Source organism: Mobula hypostoma, chromosome 1 (genome assembly GCF_963921235.1).
Source record: "Mobula hypostoma chromosome 1, sMobHyp1.1, whole genome shotgun sequence".
In the NCBI taxonomy this organism is placed as follows: Eukaryota; Metazoa; Chordata; class Chondrichthyes; order Myliobatiformes; family Myliobatidae; genus Mobula; species Mobula hypostoma.
The window spans coordinates 38,283,061-38,307,402 of record NC_086097.1 but is presented as its reverse complement, the minus strand read 5'-3'; the positions used below and the strand labels follow the sequence as shown (position 1 = coordinate 38,307,402).

The 24,342-nt window shown below is 41.2% G+C and overlaps 1 protein-coding gene across 3 annotated transcripts in view; it reads right to left on the bottom strand.

The window, feature by feature from the left end:
* The window catches only part of LOC134345709 (echinoderm microtubule-associated protein-like 5), a 188,807-nt gene that overhangs the window by 117,380 nt on the left and 47,085 nt on the right, over positions 1-24,342 (bottom strand). For all 3 annotated transcript variants that reach the window (XR_010017752.1, XM_063046827.1, XM_063046813.1), the window contains exons 5-6: positions 20,903-21,088; positions 19,124-19,259 (exon numbers count right to left, since the gene is read on the bottom strand). Coding sequence is in view for 2 of the 3 variants with exons in the window: in XM_063046827.1 (XP_062902897.1) it covers positions 19,124-19,259; positions 20,903-21,088 (322 nt within the window). In the remaining variant the exon portion in view is untranslated. The remainder of the gene's footprint in view (positions 1-19,123; positions 19,260-20,902; positions 21,089-24,342) is intronic.

Sequence of the window (24,342 nt, the reverse complement as noted above, 5' to 3'; positions counted from 1 at the left end):
ACCAATAATTTTAGATCTTTATTTACCAGTTGATTCTGTGATTGACAATTTTGGTGGACAACAGACTTTGTACATTTATCCATCAATGTCCCACATCTTAAAAATATCTATTGGATCTCCTCTCTATTTTCTCTGTTGTACAGAGAATAGGCCTAACTTTTCCTCACCTGAAGGCCTGTGACTAGTGGTGTGCCACAGGGATCAGTGCTGGGTCCATTGTTATTTCTCATCTATATCAATGATCTGGATGATAATGTGGTAAATTGGATCAGCAAGTTTGCTGATGATACAAAGATTGGAGGTGTAGTAGACAGTGAGGAAGGTTTTCAGAGCCTGCAGAGGGACTTGGACCAGCTGGAAAAATGGGCTGAAAAATGGCAGATGGAGTTTAACACTGACAAGTGTGAGGTATTGCACGTTGGAAGGACAAACCAACGTAGAACATACAGGGTTAATGGTAAGGCACTGAGGAGTGCAGTGGAACAGAGGGATCTGGGAATACAGATACAAAATTCCCTGAAAGTGTCGTCACAGGTAGATAGGGTCGTAAAGAGAGCTTGTGGTACATTGGCCTTTATTAATCGAAGTATTGAGTATAAGAGCTGGAATGTTATGATGAGGTTATATAAGGCAGTGGTGAGGCCGAATCTGGAGTATTGTGTTCAGTTTTGGTCACCAAATTACAGGAAGGATATAACTAAGGTTGAAAGAGTGCAGAGAAGGTTTACAAGGTTGTTGCCAGGACTTGAGAAACCCAGTTACAGAGAAAGGTTGAATAGGTTAGGACTTTATTCCCTGGAGCGTAGAAGAATGAGGGGAGATTTGATAGAGGGATATAAAATTATGATGGGTATAGATAGAGTGAATGTAAACAGGCTTTTTCCACTGAGGCAAGGGGAGAAAAAAACCAGAGGACATGGGTTAAGGGTGAGGGGGGAAAAGTTTAAAGGGAACATTAGGGGGGGCTTCTTCACACAGAGAGTGGTGGGAGTATGGAATGAGCTGCCAGACGAGGTGGTAAATGCGGGTTCTTTTTTAACATTTAAGAATAAATTGGACAGATACATGGATGGGAGGTGTATGGAGGGATATGGTCCGTGTGCAGGTCAGTGGGACTAGGCAGAAAATGGTTCGGCACAGCCAAGAAGGGCCAAAGGGCCTGTTTCTGTGCTGTAGTTTCTATGGTTTCTATGGTTCACCTTTACTAGCATTCGAAAACCCTGCTCTGTTCTAAAGTCTTGACATCTTTCCTGGAGCTGTGGTAGCTGAACTCAAAGTTCAAAGTAAATTTATTATGAAAGTACTATGTAATTACCATATACTACTTTGAGATTCATTTTCCTGTAGGCACTTACAGGAAAAAAATACAACAGAATTTTATGAAAAACTGTGCATGAACAAAGACTGACATAGACCAATGTAAACAGTAAGATAAACTGTGCAGATAACAATAATACTGAGAACTTGAGTTGTAAAGAGTCCTTGAAAGTGAGTCTGTAGGATATAGCGTCAGTTCAGATTAGCGTTGAATGTATCTATGCTGGTTCAGAAGCCCAATTGCTGTCGAGTAATATATGTTCCTGAACATGGTAGTGTGGGAAATTTCTCTCAAAGGTCACAGGTAGGAGTTAAGGTTATTAAAAATGAACCAAAACCTTATCAAGACTTTGTGCCACGTTCTAATTTCAAACAGTGAAAATCTCTACATAATAAGTTGATATGGAAAACCAATTATGATTAAGTACTACTAGCTTTATTGTGATGCAGTTGCACACCCCCATTATTATAAAGCAGTTACAGATAAGATTTGTATTTTGCTCTTCATACCTTAATGTCTAAATGCCCTTTTAAGACAGAAAGGGAAATGATTCTATTTTATACTTAGCAACACACACAAAATGCTGGAGGAACTCGGCAGTCCAGGCAGCATCTAGGAAAAGAGTACAGTCGACGTTCCGGGCCAAAACTCTTCAGTAGGACTCATTTTGTGTGTGCTGCATGGATTTCCAGCATCTGCAGATTTTCTGTTGTTTGTGATATCGTATACTTAGGCACATTGCAACTACTTTTTACTTTTACTGAATACAATCTAAATGCTTTCCACCCAGAGAAGTTTACCTCTCAACTGACATTCAGAAGTAAACTACTTATAATCTCTACAAATTAGTCTGTTGGCTGCTTTTCCACCCACACCAAATATTTTTGCTCCTTTGTTTGTCTCCTCAAACGAAGCTGCAAACTGCTTCTACATCTGCACCTACTTAATATGCCCAACTTGACTTCCCAGCTCAATTAGCTGGTCTACATTGGCAACCCTTTCCTCAACCAATCTTGTTTTAGGAAACAAACCACTTTGCTCCAGACAAATTTTCCTTCCTGCATTAAATTACTTCATTTTCTGCATCCCAAATTCATCCTCTCCACTAAAACAGTAAGCACATTATATTGAACCACCATTAAACATATTTAGACCTCATCTGATCAACTTTTGAGGACAGAACCTTCTGTACAACGCAGAAAATATTTCCTGAAATGATTCCAGAGATATGAAATTTCACCCGTAAGACCAGAATGGAAAAACTCCCTGAAGCAGAGATTGCTAACAGGAAATTTGACATAGTGCAAGATTATGACCAGTTTTGACAGGGTAGATAGTGGGACTCAACGCTCAGTCCAAGACAAGGCAAAAACATATCAATGATACAAGGATACAAGGCCAAGGATACAATGGGGATGAGGGGAAAAGCTTCACAAAGATCAGCAACTCACTTCTGGCAACACAAAGCTATGAAAAAGGAATTGGATAAATATTTCAGGGAAAATAGTTTCAGTCAATGAGAAATTAGCAGGGGATTGGGACCAAGTCTGGTGCTCCATTAACAGGAGCACAGACTCGATGGGCCAAAGGGCTAGCTCTTGTGCATGGTGATTCTATGGCTCTAATTTTTTTTAATTTGTGCTCTATCGCAATGAATAGCTTTCAGAATTTCATCAAAACTGCTGTTGGCAGTCAAATAATTTGCTTTCTCTGTGTTACAAATTACTTTATCTGATTTCCAATCTGCATTAATCAGATGAGCCAATCCTTATGTCAACATCTGAGTCAAGCAATTAGAAAATGCCTTACCTACACTTAATAAGTGTCATAAAAGTAATTTGTTCCATTATCACTAACAAATCTATTTATTACATTTTCAGAAATGTTATAAGTCAAATGACAACCTTACATACTGCATTCACTTGATCGTAAGGTACTCAAGGGTGAAGAAGGCCCTCTAGCTCAAACTACTCAAAGATTTTTACCTTTACCAGTAGACCCATTAAAATAAAAATCATTTCGTCATAACATTCTATTGCCCAATAGCACTGCCTTCCCGCCCATGTACCACACTGCTTACTCCACTTGCTCAATGATGCAATAACTGCTACTTCACAGTAGCAAGGATCCATGTTCAGTCCTGACATCAGCACCATGTCCAAATAATTGCATGGTTTTCTATCGTGTGCTGTATTCGGCTTCTACAGTGCAAGGTAGGCCAAATGATTACAGCATATTATCCTGTAGTATACGTAAGGGGCAAGAGAATGAGAAAAAGGAATTTATGGGCATGTGAAAGAAAGGAAAGACAACAAGACCATAAAAAATAGGAGCAGAATTAGGTCACTTGGTCTGCTCTGACACTTCATCATGGCTGATCCATTTCCCTCTCAGCCCCAATCTCCTGCCTTCTTCCCTGTATCCCTTCATGCCCAGTCCAAAGCTGGGTGGCAGTGTGAAATGTGAGGAGGATGTTATGAGAATGCAGGGTGACTTGGACAGGCTGGGTGAGTGGGCAGATGCATGGCAGATGCAGTTTAATGTGGATAAATGTGAGGTTATCCACTTTGGTGGCAAGAACAGGAAGGCAGATTATTATCTAAATGGAGTCAAGTTAGGAAAAGGGGAAGTACAACGAGATCTAGGTGTTCTTGTACATCAGTCACTGAAAGCAAGCATGCAAGTACAGCAGGCAGTGAAGAAAGCTAATGGTATCCTGGCCTTCATAACAAGGGGAATTGAGTGTAAGAGCAAAGAGGTCCTTCTGCAGCTGTACAGGGCCCTGGTGAGACCACACCTGGAGTACTGTGCGCAGTTTTGGTCTCCAAATTTGAGGAAGGACATTCTTGCTATTGAGGGAGTGCAGCGTAGGTTCACAAGGTTAATTCCCGGGATGGCGGGACTGTCATATGTCGAAAGATTGGAGCGACTGGGCTTGTATACTCTGGAATTTAGAAGGCTGAGAGGGGATCTTATTGAAACATATAAGATTATTAAGGGATTGGACTCGCTGGAGGCAGGAAGTATGTTCCCGCTGATGGGTGAGTCCAGAACCAGAGGGCACAGTTTAAGAATAAGGGGTAGGCCATTTAGAACAGAGTTGAGGAAAAACTTTTTCACCCAGAGAGTGGTGGATATATGGAATGCTCTGCCCCAGAGGCTGTGGAGGCCAAGTCTCTGGATGCTTTCAAGAAAGAGATGGATAGAGCTCTTAAAGATAGCGGAATCAAAGGTTATGGGGATAAGGCAGGAACTGGATACTGATTGTGGATGATCAGCCATGATCACAGTGAATGGCGGTGCTGGCTCAAAGGGCCGAATGGCCTACTCCTGCACCTATTGTCTATAAATAAGAATCTATCAACCTCTGCTTTAAATATACAGAGAGAGTTGGCCTGCACAGCTGCCTGTAGCAAAGAATTCCACAGATTCACTACACTCTGGCTAAAGAAATCCCTCCTCATCTCTGTTTTAAAAGGACACCCCTCTGTTCTGAGACTGATCCCTCTTCTCTTAGGACTCTCCCACCATAGGAAAAATCTTTTCCACATCCATTCTATCAAGGCCTTTCACCATTCGATATGCTTCAACGAGGTCATCCCTCATCAGATATCCCAGCCTGCAAAAACTCATTTCAGGGAGGTAGCACCCTCCCCCTCCCCCACCCCCCCACCGCCCCGGTTGACCTCCAAGTGTGTATGTAATACCTTGTTTAGTGATTTTGTCTAATCTGTACACCAGGTTGGGTATATGCAGAAAATGTGACATTAAAATATGTACTTGTATTATATTATAATGTTTGTTCTATTACAACTTTAAGCAAGTCTACAGGGAGTTTGGCGTCATCACATAGGACATCAATAGAGTAGCTCCTTAGCAGCCAGCCATCTAGTTTAAATAATGCTAGCTACGCTAATGAACGAATGACACCTGTTAAATTCACCTCAACATGTCTTTTACATTTTAACCCACCATGGGCAATAGAAAAGTCACTGTTGCAAACAGTGCAGCGAGCAACACTGTCATTATCCTTGAGGTCGACTGTAAAGCCTGCCCACAAAGAAAACTGATAGGTCTACTTAGCACGAAGAGAGACCAATCAGGATGCTCGCTCTCCCTCTCAAAAAAATCGATTTGCAGGATATTGTATATAATTTCTGGGCATCGGGGAGCTGCTATCAATATACGGGAGACTCCCGGAACTTTCGGGAGAGGTGGGATGTCTGCCCTTCATTCTTCTGAATTCCAGAGAATACAGGCCCACGATAAGAGTCAAGGATATAGACAAATAAAGAGGAATGGGACTGATGAAATTTCTCTGAGAGGCAACTTCAACTAGACAAGTCAAAACACCTTCTTCTGTGTCACAGTCACTCAGTTCCCAGATGCCATCTTCCACTGGGAGGCTTGCTTCAGTGGAGTGGCCTAATAACTGACAAAATGGTTTTGCAGCAAGGCCCTCTGTAACTGTTTAAAAATTTAAACATATTTAAATTAGCGAGCATTGGTAACACTATCTCCTCTGACTGTGAGCCTAAGTACAGCTCCAACAGCATACATAAATTTGCTACTGACACCACTGTTGCTGGATGAATCATAGCTAGTAATGAGTCAGCAATGAGATAGAGCATTTAGTTGAGCGATGCTGCAAAAGCTTCCTCTCACTCAGTAAAAATAAAGAGCTGATTTTTGACTTCAAGAAGCGGAAGAAGGGTGAAGATTTATGAATCTATATTGGAGGATCAGTAGTGGAGAGAGTTAGCAGCTTTAAATTCCTAAATGTTAACATATCTGATGTCCTGTTCTAGGCCCAGCTTATGGATGCAAATACAAGGCAGCCTATCATCTTTTTTTAAAAGAAGTTTAAAAGGTTCAGCTTGTCACCAAACACTGACAAATTTCTCCAAATGCACTGCTGAAATCACTGACTGGTCGCATCATGGCATACAAATCTGTAAGAGCCCAAAAAGCTGAAGAGAGTAGTGGACTCAGTCTGGTACATCATCTGGGCACATTCCTCTCCACTATTGGTAGTATCCACAAGGAAATGTTGTCCCAAGACACCATCCATCATCTAAGATCCCCATCCTCACATAAATACCATCGGACAGGATGTACAGAAGCCCAAAGTCCCACCAAGTTCAAGAACAGCTACTTCCTTTCAACTATTTGGTTCTTTACCCTTTATTTACTACAGTCTAGCAACACTATGATCACTTTGGACTAAAATAGACCTTTTCTAATTGTGTTCTTTTTTAAAAAAAAATTGTGCATAATCTGTTTTTTTATTTGTGAATGCTACTTATAGGACATCATATGCCTGCGATACTGCTACGAGTGAGTTTTCACTGAACCAGTGAATACAATAAACAATGACAATGAACAACTTTGATACAATCATTCAAGCTGTTCAGACAAGAACCCTCATCTGAATTCATAAAGAATAATCTATTTGATCCGTGAGGGCAAGCAGAAAAAAGGCGACCTAACAGTTGTCTGGTTAGACCTCGCGAACGCCTATGGGTCTATTCCATATGACCTCATCCTAGAAGGACTCCACCACTACTACATCCCAGTGGCTATTCGAGACATGATCACCAGCTACCTAGGAGGATTCAAACCCAGATTTACATCAGCCCATTTCACAACTAGTTGGCAGGACCTCCAGAAGGGGATTCCAACAGGGTGCACCATCTCCCCCATCCTATTTACTATGGGAATGCACCTCCTATTATCAGCAGCAGAAGATGTAATCCGCGGCCCTATGCTGGAGTCAGGCATTGTTCAGCCGGCTCTACAAGGATTCATGGACGACATCACTATAACAACTGTGTCACATGCCCAAGCAAGATGGGTATTGGAAACCCTGGGTAATGTAGCCACTTGGGCGAGGATGTCCTTCAAGGCCAAGAAGTCCAGGTGCATGGTGATCAGAAACGACAAAGTTACTAGCAAGTTTAGCCTCCAGGTTCAGGGTGAGGTCATCCCTTCCATTGAAGATAACCCGATAAAATGCTTGGGGAAGTGGTTTAATGTGTCACTGACAGATGGGGCCAATGTCACCAATGCTGTGAAGCAGACAGAGGAATGGCTGAAGAAGATCGACAAATCCGAACTTCCGGGTAAATTCAAGACCTGGCTATACCAATAAGGCATTCTGCCCAGGCTTCTCTGGCTCTTCATACATTATGAATTCCACATGACTGCCGTAGAGGGCATCGAGAGGAAAACTAACAAGCACCTATGGAGATGGTTGGGAGTTCCCCCAAGCTTCTCTTCAGTGGGCCTCTACATTCGTTCTGGGCAACTGCAGCTTCCTCTGTCATCTGTTGTGGAGGAATTCAAGGTGGCAAAATGCAGAGCTTTATTAAGCTTGAGAGATTCCAATGATATCTTGGTAAAGCAAGCAGGCATTACAACCAGATCTGGGTGCAAGTGGGCAGCCAATGCAGCTGTGGAGGAGGCAGTGTGTTCTCTGAAGCTGCGAGATATCATTGGCAACCCCTGCATTGGGCGGCAAGGCGTCGGCTCAGTTCACTTCCAGAAGTGGGGAAACGCAAGCATAAGGAACAGGCGAGACATGATACAGGCAGAAGTATGGATCCGTGAGGAAGAGAAGTGGAACAAGAGTCCGAAGGTGCCTGGACAAAATGGGATCTGCCCAAGCGCAAGATCTCATGGGCAGAGTTATGGAGACTGGAGCCCGGAGCCCTGAGCCCTTCTGTATTTCCTTCCTCTTGTGATCTGTGTATGACACCCTTCACCATTACATCTGTACACATGGGGGATGAGAGAGGACCTGAACTGTAAGCTCTGTGGTCAGAAGGGGACACTGGCTCATATACTGTCCAGGTGTAAAACAGCTCTAACTCAAGGACGGTATAGGTGGCGCCATGATAAGGTGCTTCTGGCTCCTGCTGACACACTAGAGCGGGAGAGATGCAAGAAGAGGATGGCTGGCACAGATCTGAGGAAGGCCATCACCTTCATCAAAGAGGGAGCCAGGCCTTTCGTGACCAAACAACCAAAGCCCAATCTGCTGCTAACAGCCAGGTCCTGGCAGATGAGGGTCGATGTGGGAAGGAGGCTGCAGTTCCCGGATGTGGTGCACACAACCCTACGCCCGGACATTGTACTGTGATCAACGGAAGACAAGAAAATAATTCTGGTTGAGTTGACTGTGCCGTGGGAGGAGGGATGGGAAGGGGCCCACAAGAGAAAGGCCTTGAAGTACCAGCCCTTACTGCAGGAGTGTAAAGACAAGGGATGGTAGGCACGGTTGTTCCCTGTGGAGATCGGCTTCAGAGGTTTTCCAGCCAAATCAGCATGGCGGTTGTTGTCAGATCTGGGCCTGGACGAAAGGAACAGCTCGTAGGATGAGGGAAGAGGCAGAACAAGCTTCTTGTTGGATTTGGAGTAGGCGAGAGGAGGGGAGCTGGAAGCCAGGAGCAGACGGGCAGTGATTTGGCCACCACTGCCGGCCCATCAACTGGAGAGTGTCGTGGTTAAGGGTTGAAACACTCGGTGAAGGTTAGGAACCACCTGATGACATCTGCTCCTGGCTGAAGGCTATGGTTACCTTATAAGGCAACTGGAGAATGCACCCTAACAGGTGTATATAACGAGTAACAAGTTTAGTTGATTAAGTGATGCTTATTCCCGATAGGCATCTGTTAGTCCCATGAGACCACGGATTTGCGCCTTGGAAGGTTTCCAGGGCGCAGGCCTGGGCAAGGTTGTATGGAAGACCAGCAGTTGCCTATGCTGCAAGTCTCCCCTCTCCAGGCCACTGATGTTGTCCAGGGGAAGGGCATTAGGACCCATACAGCTTGGCACCGGTGTCACTGCAGAGCAATGTGTGGTTAAGTGCCTTGCTCAAGGACACACATACTGCCTCACCAAGGCTCGAACTAGCGACCTTCAAATCACTAGACAAATGCCTTAACCACTTGGCCACACCTATTCCTGATAACTACTCTACTTTCAATTGTTTTTGGCCATCCTCGTTGAACACAGATACTTCAGTAGACAATGACCTTAAAGACTTTTGCATCTTCATTAGCCAGAGGTGAGGTACCAGAAGACTGAAGGATAACTAGTGCTGCTCCTTTTTTTTAAAAAAAACATAGTGGCAGGGAAATTATTGTAGGCAATTCTAAGTGATAGCATTTATGTTCATTTGGAAAGGCAGGGCTGCTCAGGAATAAGTAACATGGTTTGGTGCAGGGAAATATTGCCTCACTGATTCAAAAGAGATTTTTTTCTGAGGAGGTCACTAAGAAGATTGAAGAAGTCAGAGTGGTAGATATTGTTTATATGGTTTTTACTTAGGCACTTGAGAAGGTCCCATATGGTAGGCTGGTACAAAAAGGTTAATGCACAAAAGATCCAAGCAACATGAGCTAAGTGGAAACAAAACTGCCTTGGGAATAGGAGGGAGATGGCAGTGATGGATGTTTACGTTTCTGATAGCTATAATATGGAACCAGAGCATTTCATACACTATTGGTCACAGAGTACCAATCAGTGCTGGGACCTTTGGAGTCTGCAATATATACAGTATATTAACTTGGTCATGAATGTAGAACTCATGATAAGTAAGTGTGCAGATGCTACACTGATTGGTGGTGTGGATGGCCACTTTATTAGGTACACCAGCTCATTAATGCAAATATCTAATTAGCCAATCATGTACAGTAGCATGCAGACATGGCCAAGAGATTCAGTTGTTGTTCAGGCCAAACACCAGAATGGGGAACAAATATGACCTAAGTGACTTTGACCGCTGAACGATTGTTTGTGCCAGATAGGGTAGTCTGAATATCGCAGAAACTGCTGATCTCCTGGGGTTTTCACGCAGAACAGTCTCTAGCATTTATAGCAATGCTGTGAAAAACAAAAACACATCCAGCGAGCAGCAGCTGTTGTGAAAATGCCTTGTGGTGGTCAAAGGAGGATGGCCAGACTGGTTCAAGCTGACAGGAAAGGGACAGTAACTCAAATAACCACGTGTTACCAGAGTGGTGTGCTGAAGAGCATCTCTGAATGTACACATCAATTCTTGAAATGGATGGGCTACAGCAGCAGAAGACCACAAACATACACCCAGTGGTCACTTTATTAGGTAGAGACCTGAATGCCAGATCAGTGGCATTCAGCTCTGATGACCAAGTAAAAGGGATTCAGGTACAAGCTCCGGAAGGCTATTGCAGTCCTTGATTTCCTCACTTGCAGATCCTAGTCACCTTGGATTGGAAACAACATCCCCTCCACAATCTCCCTCAGCACAGGTGTACCACCAGGCTGTGTGCTTAGCCCCCTGCTCTACTTTATACTTATGACTGTGTGGCCAAGCACAGCTCCAATACCAGATTTAAGTTTGCTGATGACATCATTGTCATTGGCCAAATCAAAGGTGGTGATTAGTCAGTATGTAGGTGGGAGATTTGAAATCTGGCTGAGTGGTGCCACAACAACAGCCTCTCATTCAATGTCAGCAAGACCAAGAAGCTGATTATTGACTTCAGGATGAAACTGGCGGCCCATGAGCCAGTCCTCATCAGGGGATCAGAGGTGGAGAGGGTCAGCAATTTTAAATTCCTCGGCATTATCCTTTCAGAGGACCTGCCCTGGGCCCTATCATTATGAAGGAAGCATGGCAGCACCTCTACTTCCTTAGGAATTTGTGAAGGTTCAGTATGTCATCTAAAATTTTGACAAACCTCTACAGATGTGCGGTGGAGGGTATATTGACTGCTTGTATCTCGGCCTGTTATGGAAACACTACTGACCTTGAACAGAAATGCCTACAAAAAGTAGTGGATATGCCCCAGTCTATCATGGGCAATGTCCTCTCCACCACTGAACACATCTACATGGAGTGCTGTAGCAGGAAAGCAGCATCTACCATCAAGAATCCCCACCATCCAGGCCATGCTCTCTTCTAACTGCTGCCATCAGGAAGTTGGCACAGAAGCTTCAGGACCCACATCATCATGTTAAGGAACAGTTATTGCCCCCACCAACTATGGACTCACTTTCAAGGACTCTTCATCTCATGTGCTCAATATTTATTGCATATTATTATGCTCGTTTTTAGTTTCTTTGTATTTACTTTGAATGTCCGCAAGAAAATGGTGACATACATGTACAGTACTCCAATAAAAAATTTACTTTGGAGAGTGCATAGGAGGTTCAGCAGGGTCTTACTAGAACTGGAAGTCTTCACTTAGGAAGAGAGATTGGACAGGCTTGATTTCTTTTCCCCTGATAAGGTATTTCAAATCGTAAGAGGCATGGATGGGTTAAATAGTCTTTCACCCCGTGGTCAGAGTACTACAAACAAAAACTGCATAAAGAGGAAGGAGTTCTAAAGAGACGCAGCAAGTTTTTGTTTTAAAACAGAGTGGTTGATGTCTGGACCATGGTAACAGAGTGGTGGTAAAATCTCATGAAATTATTGTTTGAGCGCTATTTAGACAGACAATTAAATACTAAGGCATTAAAAGATACAGATTTTATTCAGGCAAACGGTATTAATGTAGATGATAAAAACAAGTTTGCATGGATCTGGCGGGCCAGCTTGGACAACAAGGACAGTTTCTACACATGAATTTACTAGTCTTTACTTAATATTGCTTTTGTTCTTCTTACTAAGTTGCACAGTGTCACAATATCCCTGCATTTGTCCTGAAGCAGGGTTTCGAGCTGAAACGTTAGTATTTCCTTTTCTCTCACAGAAGCTGCTCAAGCCACTGCATTCTTCCAGCAGATTAGAGGCACAGATCAAGTGGACAAAGACATTTTCCCAGGGCTGAAATTGGTAATAGGAGGGGGCATAATTTTAAGGTGATGGATGGAAAGTATAGGGGATATGTCGGAGTTAAAGTTTTGTCTTAAAAAATAGTAGCTGCATGAAACACACTACCAGCAGTAGTAGTAGAGGCAGATATATTGAGGATACCCAAGAGACTCAAACAGTCACATGGATGAGTGAAAAATTGGAGGGCTACGTGGGGATGAAGGATCAGATTGATCTTAGAGCAAGTTAAAAGGTCAGCACACCATTGTGGGTTAAATTGCCTGTTCTGTGTTGCACTGCTCTATGTTCTAGATTGTTGCTGTAGTTGCTCCTGTTCTGTCACCTTGTCCATAATTTAGCACAACTAAATCTGCATCCAGACTCCCTGTATCCATATCACAGTGCACTTGGCTTGGATCAGCAAAGCTGGATACATTACATTGCTTTTTCAAAATCATTAATATCAATTGTTAATAGCTTACAGCTTATGGCTGCTCCAAGTGACCAAAATGACTACAGTATTTCCTTATTTTAAAGAGTTTCAAGGGCAAAAAAAAAGTGCCTATACAATCCAATATAGTAATTTACACAACTTTGTGTGGGAAAACACAGCAATTGCCTTCTGAAAATCCAGATCCAAATTATGTTCTCAAAATATGTTATTTGTATAAATAACAATTTGTAAAACTAACTTCCCTTAACATATTCTAAGTATGTTGATTGCCTGGCACGTTATTAACTAAGTGTCCTGTTATCACACATTAATAATGGACTCCTGCATTGTGCCAACAGATGTAAAGATAACTTGACTTTAGTTCCACATTTTTGATCTTCCTGTTCTTTAATACATTGTTACATTTGTTAACTTCACCAGTGGCTATGCTTCACTGGAAATTTGAGGAGATTAGGTATGATACCAAGGACCAGCAAATTTCTTCAGCTGTATAGTGCCTTTCTGGATGGTTGTATTACAGGCTGGTAAAGAACCAAAGCTCAAGATCAAAAGAGGCCTCAGAGGGTTGTGGACTCAGCCAGCAAAATTATGGACACAAGCCTCCGCACCATTAATAAAGTCTTCTGAAGGTAGTATTCTATATTTAAGACCCTCACTAACCATGGCATGCCCTCTTCTCATTACCACTAGTGAAAAGGTATAGGAGTCTGAAAACCTACTACCACCAGGGAGAAGGTACAGGAGCTTGGAGAACCACACTCAAATGTTTTAGGAACAGCTTCCTTTCAGCAATCAGATTTCTGAAAGGTCCATAGACCCATGAACACTACCCAATTCCTTCTGCACTATTTATTTTTTTTTAAATCATAACTTAGTTTTTTTTTTAAATCTCTTACATTGTACTGCTGCCACAAAATAGCAAATTTCATGACATGTCACTGATAATAAACCTGTTACTGATTCTGTTTCGGAAGCCGGAGCATTTAAGGACATCATTAAAGCAATCATCCTCCCACATCTTCCTTTTAGAAACATGAACATGGCTCTTCTGGTCCGGAGTTTTGGGTAGGTCAGGAATCCGGAGTTTTGGGTAGGTCATGTTTCCTGATTTCTCTAGTACTGTCTCTTAAGTGATATTGATTACTTTATTATAAAATCCCTGATTCACTCGGTTTTTTTTAATGTCTTCACTCCATTTCCTCTGCAGTGAAGACAGATGGAAACAAGAGCTTATATCTGCACCTTCCTGATTTTCCCATTCTAACCTTACCTCATTTTCTCCAATGGAAACACACTTATTATCTGGGGTGTGTTGGTGGGAGTTTGGGGTTGGCTATTGATGAAGTAATGGTTGGGATAAGAGTAGGACTTGAAAGATCAGGACTCCCTCAAGTTTTTGAAGTGGTTCAAATCAATGTAAAACTGGTCTCAATTGTGCTCCACTCTGGAAAGAAGCACACTTCAAATGCATAAATCACTGTAAATACAGCAGTTGATCTACATTTCTTGGCTAATGCAAGTAATTTGCAAATATTTCATAAAGTATTAACTATATCAGTCATAGTAAATGACCAAGATTTCTCAACCTGAAGTCCAAAATAAATTACTTCCCTTGTGGAGAAATTAGTAGCTAATTAGATATTATGAAAAAAATAATTCAGGTATGCCAATTCAAACAAGTTTCATGAAAAGCTCACACTGCAATATGATTGTCCAGCACAGCAACAAAACAAGCATTCAAAGTATAACAGAGATTTTCATACGGTCTTTCAGAATTCTGGTGAGAAACCAAAAACATACACTCTAGAGTCACATCAAGGTCTCCAAAACAAGTAACATTGTATGTCAAGTAGTATTAATTCATAAGAACTATTCACTTGTCCACATAGTGTAAACATTTGGGCTACATCATGCAAATTATTTTTAATCACTATAAGTAACTACATTTCACAAAATATGAAAGAACAGAAACTCACTGTTACTCATGGGAAAAAATTCCCTTATTCATATGTACTGGGCTTGTCCTAGCTTGGAGAAATTCTGGAGAGATGTCTTTTTAAACTTTATCCCATATACTTAATTGCTATTTGGAACCTAACCCTCCGATTGCTCTTTTCAGCACCTCGAGAAAAGTTGACACGCATCCTGAATCCAACTAAACGTTGTACATTGTCTTTTGCCTCTCCTTTGGCCAGACTTGCAGTCCTTCTTAAGTGGAGAGATGTTGCCCCACCCACTCATGCTCAATGGCTCAGAGACATTATGTCCTGCTTCGAAAAGATTCATTATTCACTTCTTAATTCGGACATAAAATTTCCAAAAGGTGTCGGGACCTTTTCTTGAATATTTTCATAATTCCTGTTTAGATTAAGGGTTTATCCATCCTTTTTTTTTCTTTTGCATTAAAATCCCTTACTTCAAGCTTCTTTCGGTTAAGACTTACTGGTTTTTTAATGTGTAAACACATTATAGCTCAGGTAGTAGGCAATATACCTTTTTATAAATACAGCTCTGTGATGATAAAAGTTCTGATGAACTTTTCTATATATCATAAGGTTGGCTTGGAGTTGGGTAGTGGGAGGATGGGGTGGTAACTAACTTTATACAATTCTACTATGGGTGCTTTCCTTAATTGTTATGAACTGTACATTTGTTATGTTTGTTTTGCACTGTATAAAACTATTTTTACTGTTTTTTTGTTGTTGCATTGTAGAGACTTACATTAAAAAATTGACATGCTGAACTCAGTCTCATTAACTACAAATTTACTTATTACAGATCCACTTAAATTCTACAGTCCAGGGAGAAACAATTGCAGTCAGTACAACTCCATTAAACCAAATCCGAATTTCTCTCTCTTATGTCGATCCTCGGGATCGATGATAACTTGCAATTCTGAGGGGACTGATGAGGTCAATGCAGGATCCATAGATTGCCCACTACAGGTGGGTGGTAAATTGGTGAAGTGGATAAGTAGGTAACTTGCCACCTTCTGCCATTTCTCCCAAGCTTCTGCACTTCTGTTGTACAGACTCTAGGCTCTCAGTGCCACATTAAATGCTCCTTTTCCGCTAAATGCTCAGAAGCTAGAAATTTCCAAGAGTTTGTGAAGATATTGCCAAGATAGTTTTAAGAAAGTTTATGATTCTTTTCCTCAATCTGTCAGGTGAGGTCTCTGTGGAACTCCGTCATGGGAGAAGTAGTCTCTTATGGGGGGTGGTGTTAGGCACACAAATGCAACAGGGTTACTTAACAAAACCCAAGTGCAATTGTGGCTGAGGGAATGCTGATATTGGTTTACTTATCCTGCCAGTAGATCGGTTCATTTTCTGGAAATAGCACTGATGGCATCACTGCAGTGTTGTGAGGTGTCTGCTGCAAATAATCCATGTCTCAAACACAGGGGTTGCCACCATTACCTGATAGGCAATGATATTTATTCCAGTTTTTAAGTCTTGATCATTTACTCTGACAGTAATTTTTCTGGATTGAATTGGACCATTTTTTTGAAACTTAAGGAAGTCTTGATCTCAATTAGTGCCATGCTAATACTATAAGGCAATAATGAAATGCATCACTATCTACCCTCACTGAGGGGGCTCCTGAGATAAAGGAAATGGAACATGTTTTCTGTGGTCAGAGGGTGGTGTTGAACAGCAGGTTGGTAGATGTTAAATGCAAGGCTAATCATCCCATAAGTTTCACTGTATGAGTTGACATTGACAGGAGAGTCAGCTTCTAATTACATTGGACAGCTTGACCATGGAGACTGAGGTGTCCTGGCCTTTGGACTGGAAGTGACTGAGACTGTACAGTTTCTACTTAGTTCTGTAGGTTATTTCCAATCCTATGGGAAGATCAGGGAAGTGAGATACAGCACTATGGTGACAAAGACAGCAGAAGCATTAAGATGTTTCAACACCAGTCTGCAGTGAGATTGAATCTGCCTGTCTGCTGATTAGGATCATGGGTGTGTCATCATTAAAAAAAAACACAAGATAGGGACAAATTTTTGCAGACAGCCAAAATTTTCAGATAACCCAGAATCCCATTCAATTTTGGGAAACAAGGCTATGAACAGTGGGTTGGCATTGTTTCTTCCATTTCATTCCTTGCAGTCATATAATATAGATCATCTCCATCCAGTCTCGAGAGGAAACAGCTCTTATGATTATGAGGACATGTAGTCCCCTTTATTGTCATTTAGTAATGCATGCATTTAAGAAATGATGAAAATGTTTTTCCAGAATAATATCATGAAAACATGACAAACCGACTTAAAAACTAACAAAAACCACATAATTATAACATATAGTAACAACAGTGCAAAGCAATACCGTAATTTGATAAGAACAGACCATGGCACAGTAAAAGTCTCAGAGTCTCTCGAAAGTCCCATCATCTCACGCAGACGGTAAACCTCCAGCGCTGCTAACTTGCTGATGCAGCATCCCGGAAGCATCCGACCACAGTCCAACTCCGAGTCCGTCCGAAAAACTCCAAGCCTCCGACCACCTATTCGACACTGATGCACCAAGCGCCATCTCTGCCAAGCGCTTTGACCCTGGCCCCGGCAACAGGCGATACGCAAAGCCGAGGATTTGGGGCCTTCATCTCCGGAGATTCTCGATCGCACAGTAGCAGCGGCAGTGAAGCAGGCATTTCAGAAGTTTCTCCAGATGTTCCTCTGCGCTTCACGGCTATCCCCATCAAATCCGGATTGATGCATGGCCCCTAGTTACACATATCGATATTCATTCGGAACGGCTGTACGTGCTGTGTCGCGCCGCCATCTTCTCCTCCCTCCCTCTTCAGTCCCACACAAAACCCAGTCAATGAATTTTCCTGTACCAACATCAGGAAAACTCCACTGTAGCTATCATACTTAATTTTCTTGAAGATAATCATGACTACAGTACTTTAGATATCCTCCAGCATATCCTAAATGTGGGAAACAAGGTTATAAATTTGGCTCCCTTACTGCCAAATTTTAAAACCCTCATCAAGGATATTATCTGTCCCTCCGGCCTTATTTTGTAACTGGTTTTCTCAACTTCCTGTTGGTCAGGAAGAGTGGCAAGACTGAACCAGATAGTTTGTTGAGGGAGATTTTCCAGGCATTCCTTCCAGCAAGTGCTAACTGCCTCTGTACCTAACAGGCTTACCTGTTCTCACATCTCAGTAAAATAGGACCATGGATGACATCAACAGCACAGAAGAATCTGTACGTCATGGTGTTGGTGACCTGTGTGACCACTTGCACTCTTCACCCATCATTTGTTCTTCAGTTCATAGATTTTCTGTTGCAGCTCGGCATTCATTTATGTGTAGAGCTGTTAATTTTCCCTTGCGACATGTTGGAGGTTTCTGATCTCCGGGAACACCTTACACTTGTGGCTAATCGGCTTCAGAATCTCTTGATCTTACCCATTAAACCCATCCTGGTTCTCTTTGGGAGGGAGGCGAAGAACCTCTTCAAAGGGGTTAATTGTCAAGGTCTTCAAAACTAGAACTAACTCCATTGGTAACCTGATAGTCTTTGTCTACTTGGAGTACGTGGTTTAAACATTGGGAAACCAAAAATGAATTAACACTACACAATCTGGAATTCATTTTGCTGGTGATAAGCACATTTTTGTTTACTTCGTTATTTCACTCTCCTGAATTAAACTCTAGTAAAGGACAATCACCTCATCTTATTAACTCTTCCTTGCCTAACTGCTTAGGTACTTGCAAAAAAAAGTCTACTACATGAAAGAAAATATTTTGGTAAGCCAACAGAAAGATTCATAGAAAAATAGCTATAATTTTTCTTACCACAGACTTACAAATGGACTCACAACAGGTTCCAATACACAGGATTGCAAAAGGCTGCATAGGGTGCCAGACTCACTCTTCTCAACACAGCCTCTCCACCAGAGGACATCTTCAATACCTGAAGGCGATGTCCATCATTAAGACACTCTTCACCCAGGACATGCCCTCTTCTCATCACTACCATCATGAAGGTGGTTGAGGAGCCAGGAGATCCATACTCAGATTTAAGAATAACTTCCTTTCCTCCACCATTAGATTTCTGGACAGTTCATGAACCCATGAACATTGCCACATTATGCTCTTTTTGTTTGCAGTGTTGTAGTGATTTTTAGATTTTATTGTCTGCACTTGTACCACAGCTGCAAAGCAAATTTCACATCATGCAGGTAATAAAACTGACTGAATTGTTTGAACTGCAATTGAAGGATAATGAGGGTGATGGAAGAGGGCTCAGGAGTTAATTCTCTGACCTCTTCCAAGTTAGAAAAGGTTTTTAAAGGGGAGAATTATTTATTAACAAATTCTACAAAATTCATGGTCAAGATCTTTTGGAATAAATTTACTAATACCTTCAATTTAAGATGCAAGATTTGTGAACAGCAAGTACTTTAAAAATATATATACATTAACTTAACCTCAAGATATACACTTACATAATCTAGGAGCTGTCTCATTCAGTAATCTTTGCTATTAAGTGGAATAAAAATATTCAACAGAAACAGGTTATCTTTACCTCTGTACCCTTGATCAGTTTCCCTGAGATCTATTAAAGTGATAGGCTGGAAACTTAAATCCCAAAGGCGAACACAACCATCACGGCCTCCTGTGGCAAATCCCTCTTCACAGGCATTCATACTGAAGATTCCTGACTGAATAAATTAAATATTGTTAGTTTGTTACACCTATGAAGTTAAAAAAACAACATTGTCTTTATTCATAGAATTTCAGAGAAGGTACTTTGACATTTCATTAATGTGCATTTACAAATACTACAATAAACAGCAACAGTCATATATTGCTATTGTTGGGGCATTAAACTTAGTAGTGAACAGTAAAAAAAACAGCTAATTTAACAACGGCAAGGCTTATTATTTAGCTGATTAGAACTATGCAAACAACACAATTTTTGTTTTTCTCCCCCCACATGAAACTGGAGACAGAATGCAGAAACACAGGGGACAGAGTAAAATTTAAAAAAGAACAACATTGTTGAATGTAGTCAGTGAAGCAATGCAGATGAGTGTTCGCAGTAAGGCCCCAAACTGTATATGGGATGGAGGCCCCAAACCTGCAACCTACATCTTGCAGCTGACTTGGTCATTTCGATACTGTGAAGTTGCATGTCACACTTCAGTCTTTCAGGTTTAACTCTGACCAAATAGACTTACAGGCTTTAGAAATCTATGTCGCTGAAGTGTTGCAAGTTATTTGTTTACATATTTAGAGATACAGTATGGAATGGGCCTTTCCAGCTGCAACCTCCAATTTAACACTAGCCTAATCCTGGAACAATTTACAATGACCAAACAACGTACTAACCAGTACATCGTTGGACTGTGGGAAGAAACCAGAGCACCTGAGGTAAACCCACATAGTCCCGGGGAGGTGGGGGGGGGGGGGGGAGATGTACAAACCCCTGACAGAGGATGTTGGGATTGAACTCTGAACTCAGACGCTTTGAGGTGCAATAGCGCCATGCTAACCACTATGCAACGGTGGCGCCAAGTTCTTCAGCGTGAAAGAGATTAAAGATAGAAGGAAAAGTACTTCCTCTTTAGGTCCCCCAAGTCACATTTCTCCCTCACTTCTCTTCTATCCCTCTCTTGCCACAATCTTTGCAACCCCTAGGCCATTAGAGATTCAGCCATCCAGCACTGGTCCACTACCTGCAATCATGATGTTCTCTCCTCTGGAGCTTTTCCTGTACCAGTTATTCAGGCTGCTTGTCTAGGTAGCAACTTACTGGAAATAACTAGATATACTATTGAGTAAAATTTTGTGGGGCTTGAGTAGACCGAGATCATCACTTCTGCAACCATAGGTCCTCTTTCAGTCCCCACCATTCCCAACTCAGCTGTCCAGTTTGGGACTACTGCTTTTAAACATGTGTCATCAATAGCAATTCCCTATTTTTTCTAAACTGAAAGCCTATTGGCATCTGTCACAGAGAGGAAAAAAAGCATGTTACATTGTTTGATCCTTCATCAGAATATCATCACATATGCAAAACTTTAAAGTGTTTTCAGATACGTGTAGACCCTTTGTGCATCTTTAGCTTTCATTACTGAAATTCTGCACATGAAAGTTGCATGCATGGTGGAATAAATTTCAATGTAGTAAATTAAATTTTGTAGTTCACCTTCCAAGTGAAGCTACAAATATCAGTCACTTTCAGATATTGTAATTCCAGTTTCCAAGAGAAACCACAAAATTAATTAAAAGTAGTCGACAAATGTCTTGCTTTGGCATATTTCCATTTCAGAGCAGTACAGTTCCAAACATGCATACTTACTCCATGTGCGTTGTGGATAGTTCGCACAAGATTAACCCCCTTCCACACATAAATGTCACCGTTTAATGCTCCTGAATAAGTAATCTCATCACGTGCGCAGGCCAGGCACAAAATAGTCTGGAGCTCTCCAGTTTTGCCAAATACACCCCGCTTTGCTGATAGGGTATTCCCACATAAATTCCAAAACTGGAAAAGGAAAAGAAATTATAACTTTCAGTAACAAATGCACAGAAATTGTTATTCCAGATTGTTTCTGTAGTAAGAGCCAGTGCCAAGTCATTTTAAATAAAAGCATGTTTGATGGCAGATTACAGAATTTGTGATGACAAATAAGTGAATAATATTTCAGCTTAGAATATTGAAACATATTGCTGTGTCAGATTTTCTTTAAATGAAATTTGGTGCTCAGCCAACTTGAAAGCAATGTGAAATGGATATTCCATCTGCAGCACTAAATAACAACATTGTCCATCAAAGATAGGGATGTTCACATCACACAGACAATAAAGTTGCCCACAAATCTCCAAATTTACTGCTGACTGCAAAATTGAGGTGACCGTTGCTAATATATGTTATGACCAAATATTTATTGATAGTGCATTGCCTAACCTTGTCCTTGATTTTAAACAGTTGAATAACTGGATAAAAACAAAAATCAGGGAACCAAAATAATTTTCTAGATTTATGGATGCATGTGATCTTTCTGACTTCTCAACAGGTGTCATCATAGCATGGCCTGCTAAGGAATGACTAATCTTTAAGTGGTAGTGTTAGAGAATTCAATAAGGGATAAAATAAAGGAAAATAAAACAGGAGAGCAAAGCAACAAGGAATATATCAGCTGGTTAAAAAAAAAAGCTTCTATTGCAAAAAGAAACAAAGCTAGTGAGGACAAATATGGGTTCTTTACAGACTTAGATGGAGAGCAAGGAAATATCAGGGGAGCTAAATAAATACTTTGTGCCTTTCTTCAAAAAGACAAAGGAATATCCAAGATACAGTGCAAACATGAAAGCAAGACAAAAAGATAAGAAATAAAAAGAAATGAATAAAGAAAATAATGAAGCTAATGACCCAGAAAACAACTCCCAAGGGTTCAAAGATCTCCATTCCAAAGACTTGCAATGGAAATTGGCAAAACTCTAGTTAGCATCTTTCAAAATTTCACAGATTCCAAATGAATCTTGCAGATTGGAAGATAGCAAATGAGATGCAAATCTCTAAAGCAGGAGAGAAAAAGTAGAGGGAACTACTGATCTGAGAGTGACATCATTAGATGGGAATAAATTGGAATCTGTAATAAAGGATGTGATGAAGATTAAATTAAGCTTTCAGTTTTCTGGTGATCTAAAATGACATGGGAATTCAGATCATAATGAAATTACAAAGCAGCTTCAAGAGGATACAGACAACTCTGCAAATTTGTGGATGACACCAAGATTAAGGACGTAGTGAACAGCGAGGAATGCTATCATGACTTGCAGAGGGATCTGGACCAGCTGGAAAAAAAAATGTACAGAACACTGGCATATGGAATTTAATGCAGATAAGTGTGAGGTGTTGCACTTTGACAGGACCAACCAGGGTAGATCTTACACAGTGAAGGGCAGGGCACTGAGAACTGCTGTAGAACGAAAGAATATGGGAATACAGGTCCATAATACCTTGAAGATGGCATCACAGGTAGAAAATGGTGTAAAGAAAGCTTCTGGCACATTGGCCTTCATAAGTCAAAACACTGAGTAACAGCAGATGGGTTGTTATGTTGAAGTTGTACAAGATATTGCTGAAAGAGTGCAGAGAAACTTTACCAGGATATTACTGAGTCTAGAGGACCTGAGTTGCAAGGAAAGATTGAGTAGGGAGGACTTTATTCCTTGGAATGTAGAAGATTAACAGGAGATTTGATAGAGGTATACAAAATAATGAGGGCCATAGGTCGGCTTATTCCACGGAGGTTGGGGGGGGGGGTCTACAACCAGAGATTATGGGTTAAGGGTGAAAGGTGAAATGTTTAAGGGGAATATGAGGAGAACTCTCTTCACTCAGATGGTTGTGAGAGTGTGAAATGAGCTACCAGTGTAAGTGGGGCACATGAGCTCAATTTCGAAGTTTAAGAGAAGTTTGGATAGGTGCATGAACGTGGAGGTATGAGGGCTATGGTTCTGGTGCAGGGTGATGGGAGTATACAGATTAAATAGTTTGGCATTGACGAGATGGGCCAAAGGGCCTGTTTCTTTTCTATGACTATGACAAGATGAGCAATTGAACAACAACACAGCTTATGGAGTGTAATGTGGAAATACAAGGTTTTTTTTGAAAGAACAAGTCAGTAATAATGATTTCTTAAAAATTAGTTACAGGTTGCTCATTGTTGACATGGATAGAGACCTAACAAAGCTAACATGCAGGAGCAGCAGACAAACAGAAAACAGTACATTGGCCTTAAATGCGAGAGGATTAGAGTAAAAACGCCTTTCTACAATTACAAAGGGAGCTGGAGAGCACTGTATACAATCTAAAGAATGGATATTTGCTATGTTGATTCCTGGCAGTTGGCTGCAGGAGAACAGGTTAAGGAGGCTAGACTTCTATTCTTTAAACTTTGTAAGAATGAGTGGTGACCTCATTGAAACCAGATATGGAAGCAGGGCAGATTTTTCTACTTGCCGAGTCATCCAGTACTATAGGTCTGAATCAAAACCAGGGGATCTGCTATTTAGGAGTGCTTGAAAGAGATATTCCTTCACACAGAGCATGGTGAATCTTCAGCATTCTCTACCTCAAAGGGCAGTTTTCATTCAAAACTGAGATTGATTGATTTTTGGATATGAAAGTAATAATGGAGACAGGGAAGGGAAATTATGCTGAAGATGAAGATCAGTTATTATTGTGTTGAACTGAAGAGGAGGCTTGAGGGGCAGAATAGTCTATTCCCAATTTCTTCAAAAACACCAACTTCAAAAGTAATTTTACCAATATTATTATGAACAATGACTAAATTTTAGAAAGGAAGTTTCTTTGGATAAGGAACTCTACATAATTACAGAAGCTTTACATTTTGATACATACCTGTATGATTTATTCCTTTCGTTTCTGTAGACACAGACTTGCCATTTGCTTAAACAAACTTAATGGAATCTGCCATAATTGAAGTAAAAGCATAGTACTGATCGAACTCAGCTACTCAGTCAGCAGTCATGGAGGCATGGGTATTGTTGACATTTTGGATCAAGACACCACATCAAACCTGAATGTTAACTATCCTTCTACTTCCACAGATGCCACTCATCTGCTGAGTTCCTCCAGCAGTTTGATTTTGATCCAGATTCCAGCATCTGCAGTCTGCATCTGCCCAATTAAAATAAGCTTCCTATGATGAAAAGAATCCACCTCTTTGTCGCTGCTTGATTTATCCAAGACAGGAAGACAAAGCTCTG